Raw genomic sequence first — 19,528 nt, 5'->3', positions numbered from 1 at the left:
TTTCATGAAACTTAGTTAACAATAAAAAAAATAATTGAATCTCCTTATTTAAAGAATCTTTTCAGTCGGTGCGATTTAATTGGGTCGGTCGCGTACGTTAGGGGAAACAATTAATTAAAGGTTTTTTTTATTTAGCCTCAAATATACATGTAAAATATTAGTAGCTGAGCTGTAATTAATTCAATATAGTCGTTGAACAAAAGGTTTGAAAGACGCCAATAAATAGATCTATATATACATGGGCTGCATGGACAGCTGCTCCTGGTATTTTCAGATATTTTTTTATGTGAAAGTGACTTGACTTTGACACCCCCCCCCCTTCCGCGGAAACGGGAACCCCTCGTTAAATGAGAAGAGGGGTCGGTGTTGAGATTTTTTGAAAAAAAGACTTTAAAAAGTGCTTTTCCAGCAATAGTTTGTTTCAGGTTCTGGAAAGATGTTTATTGCGGCTTGTCAAATAAAAAACAAATTAAAATTTGTTCCAGATTGATTTGGTCACCGGGTAAATTCCTGGATCCTCGCCTAAGATAAATATATTTTACTAAAATTAAAGCACGCTCACCAACATTTAGTGCATAGGCCCTTGCATCTTGTCTTCGTTTTTGTTTTAATAATGGATCTAGATTACAGTTCCAAGTTTTGTCAAAATATTGCACTCGGAAGTTTTTACCCAATGAAATAAGATCGAAAAGTCACGTGATATGCATTCTTGTGTGGAAAGTCTGCCAAACTTACGTCGACTGTGTTTGATCGAAAATTGAGTGGTAAATGGAAGGCTGAAAGATCTGTTCGTTTAATTAGGTGTTAATAACAAACTCTTCTTCCTTTTCTGGATATAGGATTTGAAAAAATATGTCTACACAGCCGCAACGAGTGCGGAAGAACGCGTCGCCCTCGACGATGCGGCCGATGAAAGCCGTGCAACCCTTCAAATTGAAGGGGAGTCCCACCAGAAAAAGTCCGTCCTCACCCACACCTTGGGTACCGAGAAGATCTCCAGACTCCAACTACTCCCCGGAGAGGAAATCTCCGAATTCACCAAGTTTCAAAGGTAAAATTTTAGCTTGAACAACGTGCATTGAAAGAAGTTGGCAGCAGGCCAAGTTTTTTAAGCATTGTCAAAATGTCAAATCCACCACAGAGTTTGCAAGCAAATATGACTCTTATTTAAAGTGGAATCGGCAATCGCCGGAAGACCCTCCCTAGGAAAGATATTTATCTATATGAAGAAGCTTAAACAAAATGATTTCCTTGAAATTTTACTTTATAATTGGCGAGTTATAAATACACTAAAAAAATAATGTGTACAAAAACCCTTTCAAGGCCCCGATCATTAAAATGGCCGAAATTGTGGCATAGTGCCAATATTTTACCTTCAATTGGAGAAATTCAAAGATAACTCAATGTTATCACATTTAAAGATTTTTTGAGGGCAGAATACTTCTTTGATTTTTTATTGAAATTTATTTAGGGAGTTGAGACCCATAAATATTAAATGCATATATTTATTCATTCATGTTCAACATGTCTTATTTTGACATGGTTCTTGTTTGTTCAACAGATTATATGGTTTATATTGTTCAATTTTCAATGCACTTTTGCAGGTAATTCTTGGGTTTTCCACTTTACTCTTATTAAGCAGGGATATGTCATAGTATGACACATCTATATTGATCTGGGTGGGGAGCTATAACTCTTCATCTGTCATATAATTTACTATCAAGAGGATATATATATATACTTGAAAAGTAGAAAATTATTTTATTTATGAAATTTGTGATGAAAGTCATAAAGGTCATACGAAACAATGTCCTGAGCATTTTGGGTTGTGAATTCGGAAATGAGTTCATCTGAGCAACATTTATAAGTCTGAAATTACATTTTGGATTTTTTACGCAAGTTAAAGACAGCAGAGTCAATCAAAATTACTTGACTGAAAAAATGAATTTCAATTGGCGCTGCTTATCTCCCTTTTCTTATGACGTCAGTGAGACCCAGTCGCAACATTCAATACTAAAACTTATACAACGATCATGTCTTTTGCAGGGTAATTTTTAAGAAATATCATTAACTTGACTAAAACCTAGCATAAATATATGATTTTCAAACATGATAGTATTTGTTTTTTAACATCCTGTTGCATGTTTGCAAGATTTTAGCATGTTTTATCTGTGTAATTTACTGTCGTCCTTCGACACTTCAATCTAAAGAGAGAGAGAGAAAAAACGATGTCCAGAGAGAGCAGTTCTGTACTGGAGTAATATATTTGTGAATATAGACGTTGACAGATAGCATTTACATATGAATAAATTTCTAATACAAGAATATTGATGATTTGTTTTCCAACTATAAATTTTTAAGCCATGATCAGAATATGCTATCGATTATGCTATCTGTATAATCGGTTGCACGCGCATTTATAAGGAAGGCTGAATTCGATTGACTGCAGTGTGTGAAAGTGAAACTAAACTTGCAAATAAATGATTTCAATTATTTATGGGAAATAAAATGATTCTGTCACTTCTTTTGTCTTCCTTTCTCTCAATTGCTTTTTTTTCTGTTTTGGCTTTCCCTGTCTAGATCCAATGACTCTTTCTATCTCCGTATTTTTTTTTTTTTTAAACCAAAGTCGGTACATATACTAATAACACTGTGCCTTTTTTATCGTAATAATTTTAAAAGCCACACATGAACACAATTCTATCTATGTAATCCTTCTTTTCTGTGTTTATATATATTTACAGACCAAATTTTCTAAAATTGTATCTGTTTATTTTAACAAAGATTAAATTGTCTGCTTTTTAAAAAGAATGTTTACTGTAAAAAAAAAAATATTAATTTTGAAAATTTTTTAGGTTCAGTATCGCAAATAATGGGGTATGGCTTTTTTTAGCTCACCTCGACAAAGTCGAGATGAGCTTATGCTATACCCCCGGCGTTAGCGTCGGCGTCCCGGTTAAAGTTTTAGGAGCAGTTCTGTTCCCAAGTAACTATAAGCCCTACTTAGACCAAACTTGCATGGATGATGCATCTAGGGATGGACACTACCAGAATTGCTTTGGATGCTGGATGTGACCTACATTTTCCAGATGAGTGACCAGGTTAAAGTTTTTGGAGCAGGTCCATTCCCAAGTAACTATAAGCCCTACCCAGACCAAACTTGCATGGATGATGCATCTAGGGATGGACACTACCAGACTTGCTTCGGATGCTGACTCTGTCCTACATTTTCCAGATGAGTGACCGGGTTTAAGTTTTTGGAGCAGGTCCATTCCCAAGTAACTATAAACTCTATCCAGACCAAACTTGCATGGATGAGTCAATATTAATTAAGTATGCTTTTTTTGTTATTGTTGATAGTTATACAATTTCACTGGGGATGAAAAAATAGCACGAATCATATACGTATCAAATAAAAATAAGAAGATTTTTGTTTCCAAGATATTGATTTAAAGCAATATTAGCTGCATTTTTAAGAATTTTATTTTGCTGGTAAAACTCGTTATTATGTTTAATTTCAGTGTAATTTAAACCCTTATGATCAATAAGACCAAAATAAAGTTTAAAAATGGTTTAGAAGAAATATTTATGTACGATGGAATATACAGTATTACATATGAAAACATTATTGTACAGGACGGCAATAATGCAATTTTGCTTTAATCAAAGCTTATAAAAAGCTTTTCCATTGCAAATATGAACAACAGAAGTTCATAAATGTTCTATTTTTCTGTCATTGAATTAGTTAATTACAAATTTGCAACAAAAATTTCCGATGTCAAACATGCAACCCATATTGCTTTAAAATAAGTAATCATAGTTGAAGGAGAAAAATTTTGATTTCAAAGGGTTTTTCATCAAGAACATCCTACTATGAAAAGCTCTCGTTTTCAGTTGCTGTGTATGGAACGCCGTCACTGCCTTATAGCAGAACTCTACATTTGCATTGTGTCAACTTTCCATTCCATTATGTCAACACTTTGTGACATTTACTTAGAGTACTATTGCATTGAGTCAACTTTCCATTACATTATGTCAACTCTTTATGACATTTACACATGCTACCATTGCGTTATGTCAACTTTCCATTACAATATGTCAACTCTTCATGACATTTACACACGCTACCATTGCGTTATGTCAACTTTCCATTACAATATGTCAACTCTTTATGACATTTACACACGCTACCATTGCGTTATGTAAACTTTCCATTACCAATATGTCAACTCTTTATGACATTTACACATGCTACTATTGCGTTATGTAAACTTTCCATTACATTATGTTAACTCTTTATGACATTGACCCACACCACTACTGCATTGTGTCAATCTTCCATCACATTATATCATCTCTTCATGACATTTACACACACTACTAGTGCATTGTGTCAACCTTCCATTACATTATGTTAACTCTTTATGACATTTACACACACTACTATTGCATTATGTCAACTTTCCATTACATTATGTTAAGTCTTTATGTCATTAACTCGTACTTCAATTACATTGCGCCAATCTTCCATTGCATTATATCAGCCTTTTATGACATTAAGTAAAAACAATTTTACGTGGTGTAAAGATGTTTTTATATAATTTCAACTCATTATTACATTATGTGCACTCTCTACTATTTGGTCTAAGTAGTTCATTACATTTATCTTCAATTCAATATCAAGTCGCTATAACACGATGTCAGAATTTCATTACTTGATGTGAAAAAATTGTCACATGTGGCCAATTCTTTACTATATTGTGTCATCAATATGCTACATGACGACGGGAATCTATTACATGATGTCGATTTTCCCTTACTTTCTTTACAAATCATTATTATGTTATGCTACTGTATCTTTACAGTGTGTCTAAAATGCTTAGCCTCTTGTCTGTATATCTTAGAATATTTCAACTCTTTATTGTGTGACGTAAGGTTTAGGTTATGCCTAAAAGTTCGTTTTGTGTTTTCAATATTACATGCACATCTGTTAAACATGCAAATAATTTAAATTAAACATATCAAATATTAAATTATATACACAAGACTTAATTAATTCTTAATTAAATTTCAGGTTAAAATTTATAAATAGGATCATGTTCCCGTTGAATCTTTATTGACGATTATTTTTTTTAACGTCGAAATCTAATGGCCGTTAAATCTCATCAAATAGTATGTGTTATGCAGTAATATTTTGCTTTTTATTGAGTTGGCTCGCGTAGCGAGCTACTCCCTGTCGACATAGCCATTTCAGAGCTGTAAATTTTTTCACGCATTCATCAAGGTGATCCATACGCCAAATATAATAGTTCTAGCAAAAAATGCTTTGGTTTGAGTGATTGAATAAACTTAAGAGGTAAAAACTGTATAAAATTTCATACTGTAACATTATTTATGCCTTCATGCTTTTAAAGAAATTTTTGATTAAATACTGTACGATGTACAATTACTGCGTATGAATATATGTTCAAGCATGTTAGGCGATCTTATCTTCCCATCTGAAGTTTATTTATAATTGACCTAGAATACCCCCTAACACAAACACCTGCTGCTCTCATTTGCTGCAGCTAGTTGTTGTTGAAAATCTATTTTTAGAATCCAGATCTTTAACCTAATTATTCCATAACAGTGACCACTTCAGCTAGTGTGCTGAAATTCATTATAGAATCCAGTCGAAATAATATGGAAGCCCATTAGTGACAACCTGTAAATATAAAGGAAAAGCAATATACACTTTATTTATGAACCGAACATGGATCAGACATATAATATTCAATCTCTTAAGATGCAAAATAAACTGAATATATAAAGGTATGGTGCCCAGATGTATGAAAAAGCTCAATTGACTCGAGCGAGTCAACTCGCAGGCATTTCAGGCCTTTGATTTTGAATTATTTTGAAAAGTCCGAAACTTCTGATCTAACAACAAAACACTGTCCTTAGCTTTTTATCAGTGTTTAACCCTCCTCTTTTTTTTTTTAAAAAAAGTGTAAACACATCGAATTTCATACGTGCACTGGTGGGTGGGTGGGGAGAGCGGGGATCCTGCCCTCCCATCTTTAGTGACCAAAATTTGCATGAAATTAATTAATGTTTTACTTTGTAGGACATTGCATAAGTCTCACATAAAGAATAACTGAAATAAGTTGAAACGTTTTATTAAAAAAAAATGAATTAAGCCTGAGAGCCTCCAGGGTTTGATCCCCTGGTCCCCAACTTAGACACCATACCGTCCCCCTATAGCTACTCTTTTCAAGAACCCAAGATCGCCACTGATATGTGCCCATGTTTACTAAGGAATGGTCAATTGATTTAAGTGAGGGACTGGTAGATTTTTGTAATAGAATTCTAGTCCTGGAATGGTTGAAAAATGACTCATTCCAGTGACGTTGCATCGTTTTTGAAAGTTTGGGGAGGTTTGTTAGCCAGAAAAAAAATAACGTACAAGAAAAAGCAAAAAAAAAAAAAAAAAAATGTCCAAACTCGAAAATCCTTTTTCGGGTGAAAGTAGGGGGGGGGGGGGGTCCAACTTCGATCAGTCCTGAAAAATTTTCCAAATATACTACATTACCCATATACTTCAGCAAAAAGGTGGGGCGAATTTCAATGAACATTTTCTATGATAAAGTTATATCGGGAAGAAAGAGGAAGCCAGACCCCCCCCCCCCCTCATATAATGTATCTGTAATTCGTCTTAATTATTCACAACCCCCCCCCCCCCCCCCTTCCCAGTCGTGAAAGCACGGTATCAACTTTGACATAATGTAAATGTGTTTTACAGTACGTAATGAACATTTGTAATCAACATGATAAAGAATTAACACAATGTAAAGATTTTAAAAAAGTTTTAAATCACATAAGAAAGAGTTGACATAACGTAATTATATATCCACATCACGGAATGGAGTTTTGACATAATGTAATAAAGTGTTGGTATAATATGGAACGCCGGAACTGTCTCCATAATGTATGTTCGCATTATGTTCTAAACCTTTTTACATCACGTAATAAAGCACTGACATAAAGGTAAGATGGTTTCACCTCATATTGTGATGACCTCGGCGTAAAATAAAGATACATTAACATCACCTAATAATGCTTAGTTATAGTAGAAATATAAACTCACAAAAGGGAATGGACTTTGACTTAACGTAATGATAAATTAATCATAGAACACATGTAAAACGAAATTAACTTGACGTAATGCAATTTTGACCTCACATATTAAAGAAATGAAATGATATAAAGAAACATTCGTTTCACGTAATCAAGTTTTAACACAATGTAAACATATTTTCACTTCACATAATGAACTTTGGACTTCAAGTTATAAAGTGCTGACATAATGGAAGAATGTGTTTACCTCATGTAATGCAACATTGACATGATGTAAAGATATTTTTACATCACCCCATAAAAAATTGACATAACGTAAAGATATGTTCACATCACGTAATGATAGATTGACATAATGAGTGCATAGTTTTATGCTATAAGGCAGTGATGGCGTTCCATAGCTGTGCCTAATCAACTATTAGACAATTAGTTCAAATAGAGAAAACTGTACTTGAGAATCAGAAAGCTCATCTAAAAACGTAATCACATTTATATCCTTAAAACTGAATGTAAAAAAGAATAAAATTAATTCAATAAAATGCAGTAAAATTATACTTAGTCTAGATCTAATGCGTTATTTACATCAGTGGGTCTTAATGTGACGTCATAAAAACACAAAATCAAGAATGATAAGCTGGGAACAAATTTATCAAGTGTACAATTTTAGGCCTTCATTTTTAGCTCTACTGGTCAGAGACCAGAAGAGCTTATGCGATAGTAATGCGTCCGTCGTCCGTCTGTCTGTCTGTCCGTCTGTCTGTCTGTCTGTAAACAATCTTTCAAAATGCTACTCCTCCTACAGTTTTGGTCTGATTTCAATATAACTTGGCACACAAGTAGACTACACTAAGATACATAATTCTATTTATTGGTTTTTGATTTCGATGAACGGTGTTGCCGTGGTTACTAAAAATAGAAATTTCTGTGAAATTCTTTCAAAATGCTACTTCTCCTACAGTTTTGGTCTGATTTCAATATAACTTGGCACACAAGTAGACTATACTAAGATACATAATTCTGTGTATCGGTTTTTGATTTCGATGAACGGTGTTGCCGTGGTTACTAAAAATAGAAATTTCTGTGAAATTCTTTCAAGATGCTACTTCTCCTACAGTTTTGGTCTGATTTCAATATAACATGGCACATAAGTAGACTACACTAAGATACATAATTCTGTATATCGGTTTTTGATTTCGATGAAGGGTGTTGCCGTGGTTACTAAAAATAGAAATTTATGTGAAATTCTTTCAAAATACTACTCCTTCTACATTTTTGGTCTGATTTCAATATAACTTAGCACACAAGTAGACTACACTAAGATACATAATTCTGTATACAGGTTTTTGATTTCGATTAACGATGTTGCCGTTGTTGCTAAAAATAGAAATTTCTGTGAAATTCTTTCAAAATGCTACTCCTCCTACAGTTTTGGTCTGATTACAATATAACTTGGCACACAAGTAGACTACACTAAGATACATAATTCTTTATATCGGTTTTTGATTTCGATTAACGGTGTTGCCGTTGTTACTAAAAATAGAAATTTCTGTGAAATTCTTTCAAAATGCTACTTCTCCTACAGTTTTGGTCTGATTTCAATATAACTTGGCACACAAGTAGACTACACTAAGATACATAATTCTGTGTATCGGTTTTTGATTTCGATTAACGGTGTTGCCGTTGTTTCTAAAAATAGAAATTTCTGTGAAATTCTTTCAAAATGCTACTCCTCCTACAGTTTTGGTCTGATTTCAATATAACTTGGCATACAAGTATACTACACTAAGATGCATAATTCTTTTTATCAGTTTTTGATTTCGATGAACGTTGTTGCTGTTTTTACTAAAAATAGAAATTTCTGTGAAATTCTTTCAAAATGCTACTCCTCCTACAGTTTTGGTCTGATTTCAATATAACTTGGCACACAAGTAGACTACACTAAGATGCATAATTCTGTGTATCGGTTTTTGATTTCGATGATTCGTGTTGCGAAGGTAACTAAAAATAGAAATTTCTGTTAAAAACTCTCAAAATGCTACTCCTCCTGCAGTTTAAGTCTGATTATAATATAATGTGGCATGCAAGTAGACTATACTAAGAACATAAAGAGACTTAATCAAGGATCATTATTCTTTTTATTGCTGTGGTAAAGTTTCAATTCCCAACTGCTTAAGAACTTTCCTCTTCCTTTGCTATAAGTACAAACCAGTAGAGTTTCAATCTCGACAGAGACTTCTGGTTCTGTTAAGCAAAGGCGAAAATTTTTTACCAAACGTAATTTGACATTCTTTCATACCAGTCTTTGTGTTTAAAATGTAAAATCCTAGTGTTATGAACCGTTTCTTATAATGACATTTAAAGAAATGATTATATAGTTATATGTATGAACATGGTGGAAGTCTAAAATTTTTGATAGACTTTTTTTACAAGACTAAGCAATGCAAGCATTTATTTACCAGGCAGACCAAATAAGCATTTTCTTAATTTTAATTCGTATATCTTGCGATACTGCGATTTTTGAGGGGTGGGATTTGGGGTGTTAATTCTCACTTTGTGAAATAAAATCTAAAAAGAATCCAGAGTATTCAATAGATTAGTAAATGAACAAGTTTATTATTATGATAACGATCATGACTATGCTTAGAAGAAGGTTGTATTCAGTTGTATCATTAATTTTGATTAATAAGAAAAAGTTTTACGCTGTACTTTGTATCAGTGCAAGAATGATCAATCTTTAAACAGTTTTTTTTTCCCCAATATCTTTTAATTGGAGGGTTTAAAAATGCAGTATACCAACTTACTCTTATTTCCAAGCTGGTTACTGTAAAATCACATATTTTCGTGGAGTCAAATTTTTTGAGGTTTGAGGAAAAATCTTGGTTTACGGGGACTTGATTTCGTGGATGGAGAATGTTTTAGTACATGTATCAGTGTATATTAAATTTTACATTTCGTGGTGGTCATAAATTCGTGGGTCTCTCCTTGCCTCAAAAACAATGAAAATTTAACCCCCACAAAAATTAATGATTTCACAGTATTAGTTTCTGTATTCATAAAATTTTTAAAGAACATCTTTGCAGCCCCCAACCTCCCACCCCCACACCCCCTGAAGAAAAATTTAACATAATCTTCAACGCACGCGCAGAAATGATTTTTGAGGTATTTGTTTATTATTTTGTAGTTGAACGTCCAAAAGCTGTGAGAGTGACCAGTAGCCCCCTGAAGAGAACTGGGTCACTAGAGGCGATCTATCTGAAGGGGCAGTGGCCCTCACCAGAGTTTCTGTCAACAGCAAGCTTCAAGGTCGATGCCTGTACTCAGGTGAGAAGTCATCAGCAGTCCAAGGATATTTACCGTTATTTATGTGTCATCAAGATCATTGTGTCACATCATGTCCATATTGTGTCGCCTGCATGGTGCAGTGGTTAGAGTGTCTGCTCTAGAGTCGCGAAGTAAGGAGTCAATCCTTAAGTCGCAGGTTCTAATCCCACTGTGGGATGTGGAGACAATTCCTTCAGATGAGACAGTATAAACTGAGGTCACGTGTCGCAGTAGGGGCTGGCACGAAAAAGATCCCTCAATGCTCAATGACCCTGAGTGCTGAGCATAGGACAAAATTTGTAGCTCTCCATCGGCAAGTGGTGGCTTCTCCATATGAGAGAAAAATTCTCGAGAGGGACTTGAAACAACATACAATCAATCAATCATGTCTATATTGCTGTGAAGTATATAAACTTCAGTTTTCCTGGTCGTCTGGACTAAATTTTTTTTGAGTGTTAAAGTACAGTAAAACATGGTTATAAAGTAAACATGCTTATAACAAATCCTTGCTTACGGTGAAGAAATTTTTTCAATTCCAGTGGTTTTAAAACATATCAATATGAACTTAATGGATAACAGTCCAAGATATTGCATTAGCATGTTTGACTGACTACTATGTACTCCTAATTAGCTTTAAGAAAAGAAAATTAGAGCAACAGTTATACAATTATAACTCAGACCAAGTGTCAGCTCAACATGTGTCTGGTATGACAAGTTAATGCCATCAACATGATTGATAAACAAAACATGTATTGGCATTTTTGAACAAGGTAAAAGTTTGGGCTGCTGTCATATAAACAAAGGTTTAATTGGATTTATTGTCTAAGGTCAGGTGTGTGCATTATTAATTTTGACTCTGTATCTAATGTCTGATGCCTTTCTGACCTACCATCTGTGTAATGGAGGTGTCAGATTTCCCCTAAAGTTCATCTGTAGGTGAGAAATGTCCTAATGCACTCTTGTTTTATGCTGTTTCTGACAGCAGGACTAAAACGTTAATTCCATGTTTTCACCAAAATATTTTCGAGCTAGTCGATTAATTTTAATTGTTGAAAAATGCCAAAAAATCAGTCAGTATTGTTACATCTCTAAAAATGGAATGCACACTGGTTGATAAAAACAGGTTAATGCACCAATTTTCACTTCAATGCAATTATGGTGCATGCCCCAATTCCTTCCCAATCACTGTGAAAAAGTTAAATTATAACAAGATAGTCATATAAAAAAATGAACTGATCTTTTACATGTTTTAAAATTAAATTTGATATTTTAAAGGAATTAAATGTATATAGTGTACATGAAATACAATGTGTAGTGGTTAGCTCTGTACTTGCATACAGATACAGTGTCTTTAATATGCTGACAGAATGTTGACTTTTTACAGACAGAAGAGGCAGATGTTGTTCGTCACAGCTCACACAAACTGGACAAAAAACAGAGGAAGAAGTCCAAAGATCACCGACGATCCAGGTCATTTGGGCCTGGTGACCAGCTAGCTGTATGTCTGTAAACTAATATCCAGAATAGTTAACCAATAGAAAATAAAGAATAAAAAACTGGCTAAAGAAAGCTTTCCATCAAAAATGCATGTACACCGTGAGGGGTAGTCTCTGTAGTTTAAAAAGGTGTTCATTAAATGGAAACATGAATTACATTATAAATGTAACAAATTGCTTTGCTATAAGCTTTAAATTTCACTATATTTTGTGTTAAAGAAGTCACAAATACCAGTCTGTAAGGTATTTCCTTACTTTCTTTATGAATCTGTCTGTACTCTGATAGGAGTTTTCATTCCTGATGATTCTTGCTGTGTTTTGCAGGCCATCAGACAAAGGTTAAAGAACTCCAGTAGGAGTGACACACCGAAGGCGCGACAGAGTCCAATACCGGCCAGTCACGACGCCCTGTCCGTTACAGCGCCCGCAGCCCTCCAGAACCTCACCGTGCCAATCCGGACATCTAAACCCCTGGGGATCCCAGCTCACATCCCCTCCCCCAAGAATATGTCCAGGTACCAGAGAAACAGCGTAGAGGGCCTCAGCATGGTATGTGTAACCATGGTTATACTGTATACATGGTTATCTTTGGCCTTTCACACTTGCAAACAAGTTTGCTTTGTTTTGAATTTGCCTATTCACAGTTCTATTTAGAAAACAAGACATTGATCTATGAATTAGCCCCGCTTTAAATTTTTCCATCTGATAGCAGGACTAAAGGGGCGAAAAAAAACGGGGCAGAAATTTCAATGTGTACAATACTGTAGATTCCATATTTTTTATAGTGAGTACTTTTTATCGCAAAATGGCTCTTCAGTGTCAAAAAGCGATGAAAATTTGCAAATGGATGGTTGATCAAAAAATTTTACATGGATTTCAGCATCATAGAAATTAAAGCGTGTAATTTTATATTGCGAGTGTTGCTTCATTCGAAATTACATGATAATTAATTCCTCGAGTATAATTAGGAGTCTACAGTAGTAAATAATGAATGAGTTGGAGTACGTGGCAAAAGATTTTATGAAAATTATTCATTAACACTTTCCACACTAGATTTTAATATTGTTTTTTTTTTTGTATAAATATTAAAATTTAATAAAAAATAATGCATTACTTTGATCAATATCTGAGCATTTTATCATGATTAAAGGTTACATCAAGATCTAATAATCTTTGTTTCAATTAAAACATTGGGGAGGAAGAATATAGATATGTTTACTTCAATAGAGACCAAAAGTTGCTTGTCATTTTGAATGATTTATTACATGGTGTGCACTTTGTTTTCTGTAGGAGATTGAAAAACTGGTGCTGAAGAACATAGAATATGACACTGAAGAGACAGAGAGAGTGAGTATTCACATAAAAAAATCCTTTTCCAATCTACCATTCCAATCTGTGGTTTGTTTAACTTTTCATTTGTGTCGATTCGAGTTATGGTTAATTGAAATATTAAAAAAACTATGCCCATTTCTCATTGAATTGGAAATTTGCCCATTCCTCATTAAACTTAAAATTTGTTACAGATTGAGATCCCAGATGGGCACCGGGCTCCAATCCCCGAGCCCGTTCATCGGACCAGTAGTACCCGCAGTGTGGACACCCAGACCCCCTCGGGCGTGCTGGACATGGGAACGCCAACTGTCAGTGTGGACGACATGAGCTCAGGAAGTGGGTCACATTCCGGTAGTCCCGCTATACCCATAATTCCCGGCCAGATGGACTCTTCTCGCCCGTCCAGTGGAGCGGACTCGGGCAACGAGAGGACAGAGAAAGGTACTCACATCTGACAAGAGAAAAACCATTTGTAGATGTTAAAGTCATTGACTGTAAAGATTTTTGTCTGTCAGCTTTCAAATTTTATGTTTCACATGACACTGAATGGAAAAAAAAGCAAAACAAGAGCATTTGGGTTGTTGGTCTTGTAGATTTCCATCTTTAAATCTTGCTCTTCTATTATTGTAGATGGTTTATTTTTTATATATTCATATATACTGAAAATACCACACTTATTCTTTTTCTTTCATTTGAAATCTTTTAAAAGAGCATTTAACTTTCTATGAGGTAAAATAATAAGGTTAAAATTGTCCTTTGTTTTGTATGTTTTCTGTATAGAGCTCTCATAATTGTGATTTCTTCCTACAGATATTGAGGGATGCGAGTCACCGGATTCTCACTTTAAGGTGGTGGCCAGTCCTCGTCCTAACAAGTCATACTCATTTGTCAGGGAACCACCTGATGGCTGTGAAAAGATTAAAGTCATCTCGGAAGACGACAAGTAAGTCTAAGACAGCACAAGGTGGGGGTGAAATTATAGACATGTTTAAAAGGGATAAGTAAGTCCAAGCAGGGTTCGACACTAACGGTAGACCAGCGGCCCGAGTCCACCAAAAAATTGGAAGGTCCACCAAATGTTCAGGACTAGGTGGACCATCGGTCCACTTAAAAATTTAAACACCATATTTAAAGACAGTGAAATTCCAGGGTTTCTTTTTCTTTAAATCGAAATCCGTAACTCAAATTATTAATTCCTCCATACCTTTATTATACAAGAATTAAATATACATGTAAAAAATGTTAAGGTAATGAAAGGGGGGGGGGGGATAACTCGATATATTTTACATGTAAAATTGATAACTCCAATATGAACAATAATATTGAGATGCAAGAATATTCAACACGGACCTTGAATAAGAAGCATGAAAAATCCGTGCCAAATTAGCCAGTCTCTCCTCTGTTTACGTAATGCACAGAAAGGTGTGAAAATTTCATTGGGTAACAGGAAATGCTTTAAAACGCACACTGTTGGAGATAATTAGAATTGATTGACAGCTGCACTTAAGCATTGCTTTTTTAAATAGATGTTCAAACAGGCGTAATTTACATTAAATGAACTATTATCTGCAGTTTCATTTTCTTTTCATATTATATCACTACTTATTTGAATAAATGATAAATTTAAAAAAATAATTAATTAATACAGATACATGTACCTATGTCAGTTTTGCACCGTAGTAAAAAAAATGATCTGGCCATGGATACATGAAAAATTCACTTGTTTAATAATTGAACAAATTAATTAATAATTGGAGTTTTAAATTTAATCTACCTGTGGAAGCGAAATAAATGCAGGTTTTGACCATTGTAACTTATTGATAATTATTAAAATATTTCTTTGGTTTATAGACTAATAGTTTGTTTTTTTTAAATTTTTTACAATATTTCTGAAAAAAAATCTGACTAGTCCTTAATATTGATTTGATTCTGTTGACTGGTTAGATTTACGCTTTATTGGTCTGTCTGGTATCGGTATATATCAAAGTCAGTTTTAATTAACGCCTTGTGTAATGTTTCATTCATTTATTCAATCATTTATAAAGGTCCTAACTTATAGTCATGTTTAAAGGGGATAAGCAAGTCCAAGACGGCACAGGATGGGGTGAAATTGTAGTCATGTCTAAAGAGGACAAGTAAGTCAGAAATAGCTAGAGGGGGTGGGGGTAACGGGGGGATAAGAGTCATGCAAGTAAGTCAGAGATAGCTAGAGGGGGTGGGGGTAGGGAGGGATTATAGTCATGCATGAAGAAGACAAGCAAGTCCAATACAGTACCAGATGGGGGTGAAAATAAAGTCATGTTTGAAGAAAACAAATACGTCCAAGAAAGCTGTAGGAGGGGGATTTAAGTCATCTTTGAAGATTTCAATTAAGTCAAAGACAACCTGTAAACCAGAGTCTCTCTTTACAAACACAACTTTTGACTAAGACTACTTCTGATTTTGCAAATTGCTTTTTCTTTACATACAGTTGGGAATACTGTGGAATCATTAAAATTTGAAGGGGTCAGTTTTTATGGATTGATAAAATTTTACAGGTTGGTTTGTTGGGACATTTTTTATATCAAAAGTTACAAATACAATTGTTGTAGCCATCAACTTCAATTTTCACTGTCATTATAAGAAAAATTGACAGAAATGATTATTTAAATAGACAACTTTATATAGGAATAATACCCCTTTTAATCCTTTAAGAGATACTCTTTACTGCCAATACATGTGTCTTTATATTTTAAATGAAAACATGGCTCTTTAAGGAAAGGGGCAATGTACCTTACATGTACAAGCATTGGCATGCCTTCTAATTTTTTTTCAGGAAATCAAGTCAGCCGTCCATAAAAGTCCCACTAATGTCAGGTCCACTAATGTCGTGTCCAATCAAGACAAGTCAATATGTCTTCAAACCTAGCATCGACTCTGCTTTCTGTCCCCTTAGAAACATGTACACAAGTCAAGGGACACAACCCACTCCTGCTCCAATTACTAATTAGAGTTATCTCCCCATGAGAGATCTATCTATTGTTATTTTTTTTCCTTTGTGTAATTTTGCTTTTGAATATTATTGGTTTTTTCTTCCATTCAGTTAGTATTTTGAGTAATTCAATAAAATAGTATTTATTTGGTTATTTTTTAAGAGGTTGTACTAATTTTTTTAATTACTAGAATCTCTAAACTGAGGATTTTTTTCATCAGTTGTGCTAATTTTGTAGTTATGTGTAGTTGGAATTTTATTATTCCGTTGACATTTTGCTCTGTTTTGGGGCTCTTAGTTGCATGCAGTTACATGTAAATGTGTTTAAAATACATGTTTAAATTCTATCTTTATTGTTAACATTATCAAGTACATGTATTATCACTTAGCAAATATTTAGGTTTGACTGTTGAATTGTCGGAATCTGTTTCCTGTAAGTTGTGTTAAAGTTTAGATTTTCATTATTTTTGCTTAGTAATTAGCTTGCCAGACAATTTTCAGAAAATACTACTGTAAAGTTGCAAGATTTTTTTTCTTATTTTGGCAGACTCTATTGAAATCTTATTTGAGACTACACAAAGATGTAAAAACATTCCATATGTCTTGATATTTAAATCAATGATAAGTCATTTTTAGATCATTTTGATTCTTTAAATGCATGTGTGAATTTTTTTTTGTGCTAAAATATGAAATCTAAACAAATGTGGCATCTCCATTTAAATGGCATTAAGTCTATGGGAAAATATTCATTTAGTGAGAAAAAGAAATACCTCATTTACATGTATCACTAATCTAACGAAATTTTTCCTCATGATATTTCATAAAATATGTATTTTTATATTCATGTTTCAATGTTGTGCTGCATAACCTTATTTGATGGTTTTCTTACTGAAAATGAAATGTACTTGTCCTTTATTTTTTCCAGTTTAGTTTTAAATGTGTCACTTTTTATGAGTGAGATATCTTTCAGATATCTTAGCATAGATTTATTCATTGAATATTTGTACATGTACAATGGTGGTTGAGTAGGTTTTTTTTGTGCATAAAATTGATAACTTGATCAATAGTAGAAGATATCTACATGTAAAAAACAGAACAGTTCTATACAAACTCAATTTTTATCAGAACCTCTCTATCTTTATTGACAGTTTTTAAATTGGAACCTTTCTGTCTTTTCACAATTTTACTTATTCCATTAAGTTTTCCAGAATTTAACTAAGAATTTGTAAAAGCAGCAGAAGTGCTCATCTGAATTCCTTTAAAATTTCGAGGAAATTTGTTTCAGTGAGTCTGATATGAATTGAATCTCACATTTTCTTTAATGTGGGAAGCGAAAACTGACAAAATGGGCGATTAAGCCAAGCATCAGGTATTTTCACACCTCCGTCCATAACGATCCTTCACTCAAGTTTCATGATCATGTTTCACTTCTATACCACTTCATCCATACTTTGAACGATCCGTCCAGACACATTTTTTTTTTTTTACACTTTGTCCCAGGTGTGTATAACTGGTCATAATGTTTCAGTATTCTTTATTTCTCTCTCTGCTTGGGTTAAGGAACAAATTAGGGTCATACACAAAATGTTTACATTTGTAGAAAGAATTTTTTTTTCAACAAGACATACAGCAGTTGAAAGATGTCGAATTTTGCTTATTTTTTGCCTTATATGTTTTGTATTGAAGAAAGGTGGTTCTATTGTAAAAGTCATTAAGATATATTTCTATCATTAAATGTAAAGACTATCATATGATTGATTTTATGATTGTAGTCAAATTTTTGTTCTTTCTAGCAATATTCCATAGACCTAAAGACAAAATTTTGTAGTGTTGCCAGATTTTCTTGTAAAAGTTAACCCCCCTACATTTTATTGTGAATTTATAGTTGCAACCCAATATACATGAAGCATTTGTCCTAATAAGATGCTGTGTCAAAATAGCTTTTTTTTAAGAGAATTGCAAAGAAAGGGTCAGTAAATCTGTACTTGCAGTAGAGTTAACATCCATACTTTTTGGCAATGCATTTAAAAATATTGTACGCATTATCCATACCTATATTTGTTTTTTCTTTGTGTTTCATGTTCGTGTAAAATTTAGTATTTGACAACACAAGACTTGAGAACAAACCCAATTTCTTTTCAATTCCTATCACAATATTGATGAAAGTCTTGCATACTCTAAACATAAAGTACTTTTTTCCCACAAGGTCATTATTTTTCGGAATCAATTTTTTGATAATATGCAGTTAGAAAATAAGAAAGATTTCTTGGAACCTCCAATAAATTCCTTTAATTATTTTGATTTTTTTGCAACATATTTCTGCAGGCACTACATAGCAAAAATAATCCCATGCAGAAAAAGTTTGTTCTATATCTGCTTATTTTTTGGGGGGGGGGTAGGAGTTTCAATGAAAAAATATTTATACTTATTTATAAAAAGTTAATTTATTTATGAATTTGTTCTTTGATTAGAAAAAAAAATGAGATTAAAGTAAGGAATGGTAGAAAATAGAATATCTTGATGCAAATAAGTCATTGATTGACCAAAACTTGTAAAATTTTCAAAATACATGGAAGTAGTGAACTGAATATTTGTCCATGCTTTTATTTAATTGCATTGTAGTAACATGTACAGGACCATTTGTAATATTATTCTAATGACATTAAAGTTTTTTGGAAATTTTAGAAAGGAAATGCCACCGTACTGGAAATATTACATGTATTGTTTACATGCGTACTTGAATTTTCAGGCATGGTAATTCAACAGTGTTTAAAATATTTTGCATTACATGTATATAATAAATTCTGTGTGATTTTTCAAAAGGTCAAAGGCAAATATTTCATCCCTCCTACAAAGATTTTTTGAAGCTTGCTGATTCTCTTTAAAATGTAATGTGTCCATTTATTTTGTAATTTTTGACTTGAATCTAAGCGAAAGGTTAAAGAGCATTGATTGAAAAAAAAATTAATTGGCCTGTCAAATATATTTATATTTTACTAAATTTCTTATTTTTTTAATGTCATGAATGAAAAGTATGTACACGAAATTAAAAAAGTGAGAGATAGACAAATCATTTAAGCAGTTGCAAGCTTTAACTTCATCAACTTGAAGGGATATTTTTTCTTTATATTTTGCTTGTTAGAAATGTGAAGTTTTCAAATTGTGAAAATTGTTTAAAAAAAAAAAAAAGAGAAAAAATAAAAATGTTATCTTTTGTAATTTTAATTGGTTTTACAGTGTTATGTGTTTTACTTCAATGGAAAAAGTACCAAAAGGAAAAAAAAAATTACTG

The 19,528-nt window shown here is 33.3% G+C and overlaps 1 protein-coding gene across 1 annotated transcript; it reads left to right on the top strand.

The window, feature by feature from the left end:
- The first annotated feature begins 691 nt into the window (after positions 1–691).
- LOC134261250 (glucocorticoid-induced transcript 1 protein-like) lies at positions 692–19,461 on the top strand. Its single transcript, XM_062743700.1, has 8 exons — positions 692–1,051; positions 10,298–10,437; positions 11,822–11,935; positions 12,258–12,482; positions 13,224–13,280; positions 13,457–13,706; positions 14,076–14,208; positions 16,081–19,461. Exons 1-8 carry the CDS (start codon positions 853–855, stop codon positions 16,253–16,255), a joined length of 1,293 nt encoding a protein of 430 aa, XP_062599684.1. The 5' UTR covers positions 692–852; the 3' UTR covers positions 16,256–19,461.
- The last annotated feature ends 67 nt before the right edge of the window (positions 19,462–19,528 follow it).

This window comes from Saccostrea cucullata, unplaced genomic scaffold (genome assembly GCF_032062105.1).
Source record: "Saccostrea cucullata isolate Sc308-1 unplaced genomic scaffold, CSIRO_AGI_Scuc_v1 ctg1050, whole genome shotgun sequence".
In the NCBI taxonomy this organism is placed as follows: domain Eukaryota; kingdom Metazoa; phylum Mollusca; class Bivalvia; order Ostreida; family Ostreidae; genus Saccostrea; species Saccostrea cuccullata.
This window is presented reverse-complemented; position numbering and strand designations above follow the sequence as displayed.

Excerpts from the sequence above, each read along its gene's own strand:
- LOC134261250 (XM_062743700.1), top strand. The coding sequence starts at position 853 with ATGTCTACACAGCCGCAACGAGTGCGGAAGAACGCGTCGCCCTCGACG. Across the intron at positions 1,052-10,297 it reads GAATTCACCAAGTTTCAAAG|TTGAACGTCCAAAAGCTGTG; the intron begins GTAAAATTTTAG and ends ATTATTTTGTAG. Across the intron at positions 14,209-16,080 it reads GTCATCTCGGAAGACGACAA|GAAATCAAGTCAGCCGTCCA; the intron begins GTAAGTCTAAGA and ends ATTTTTTTTCAG.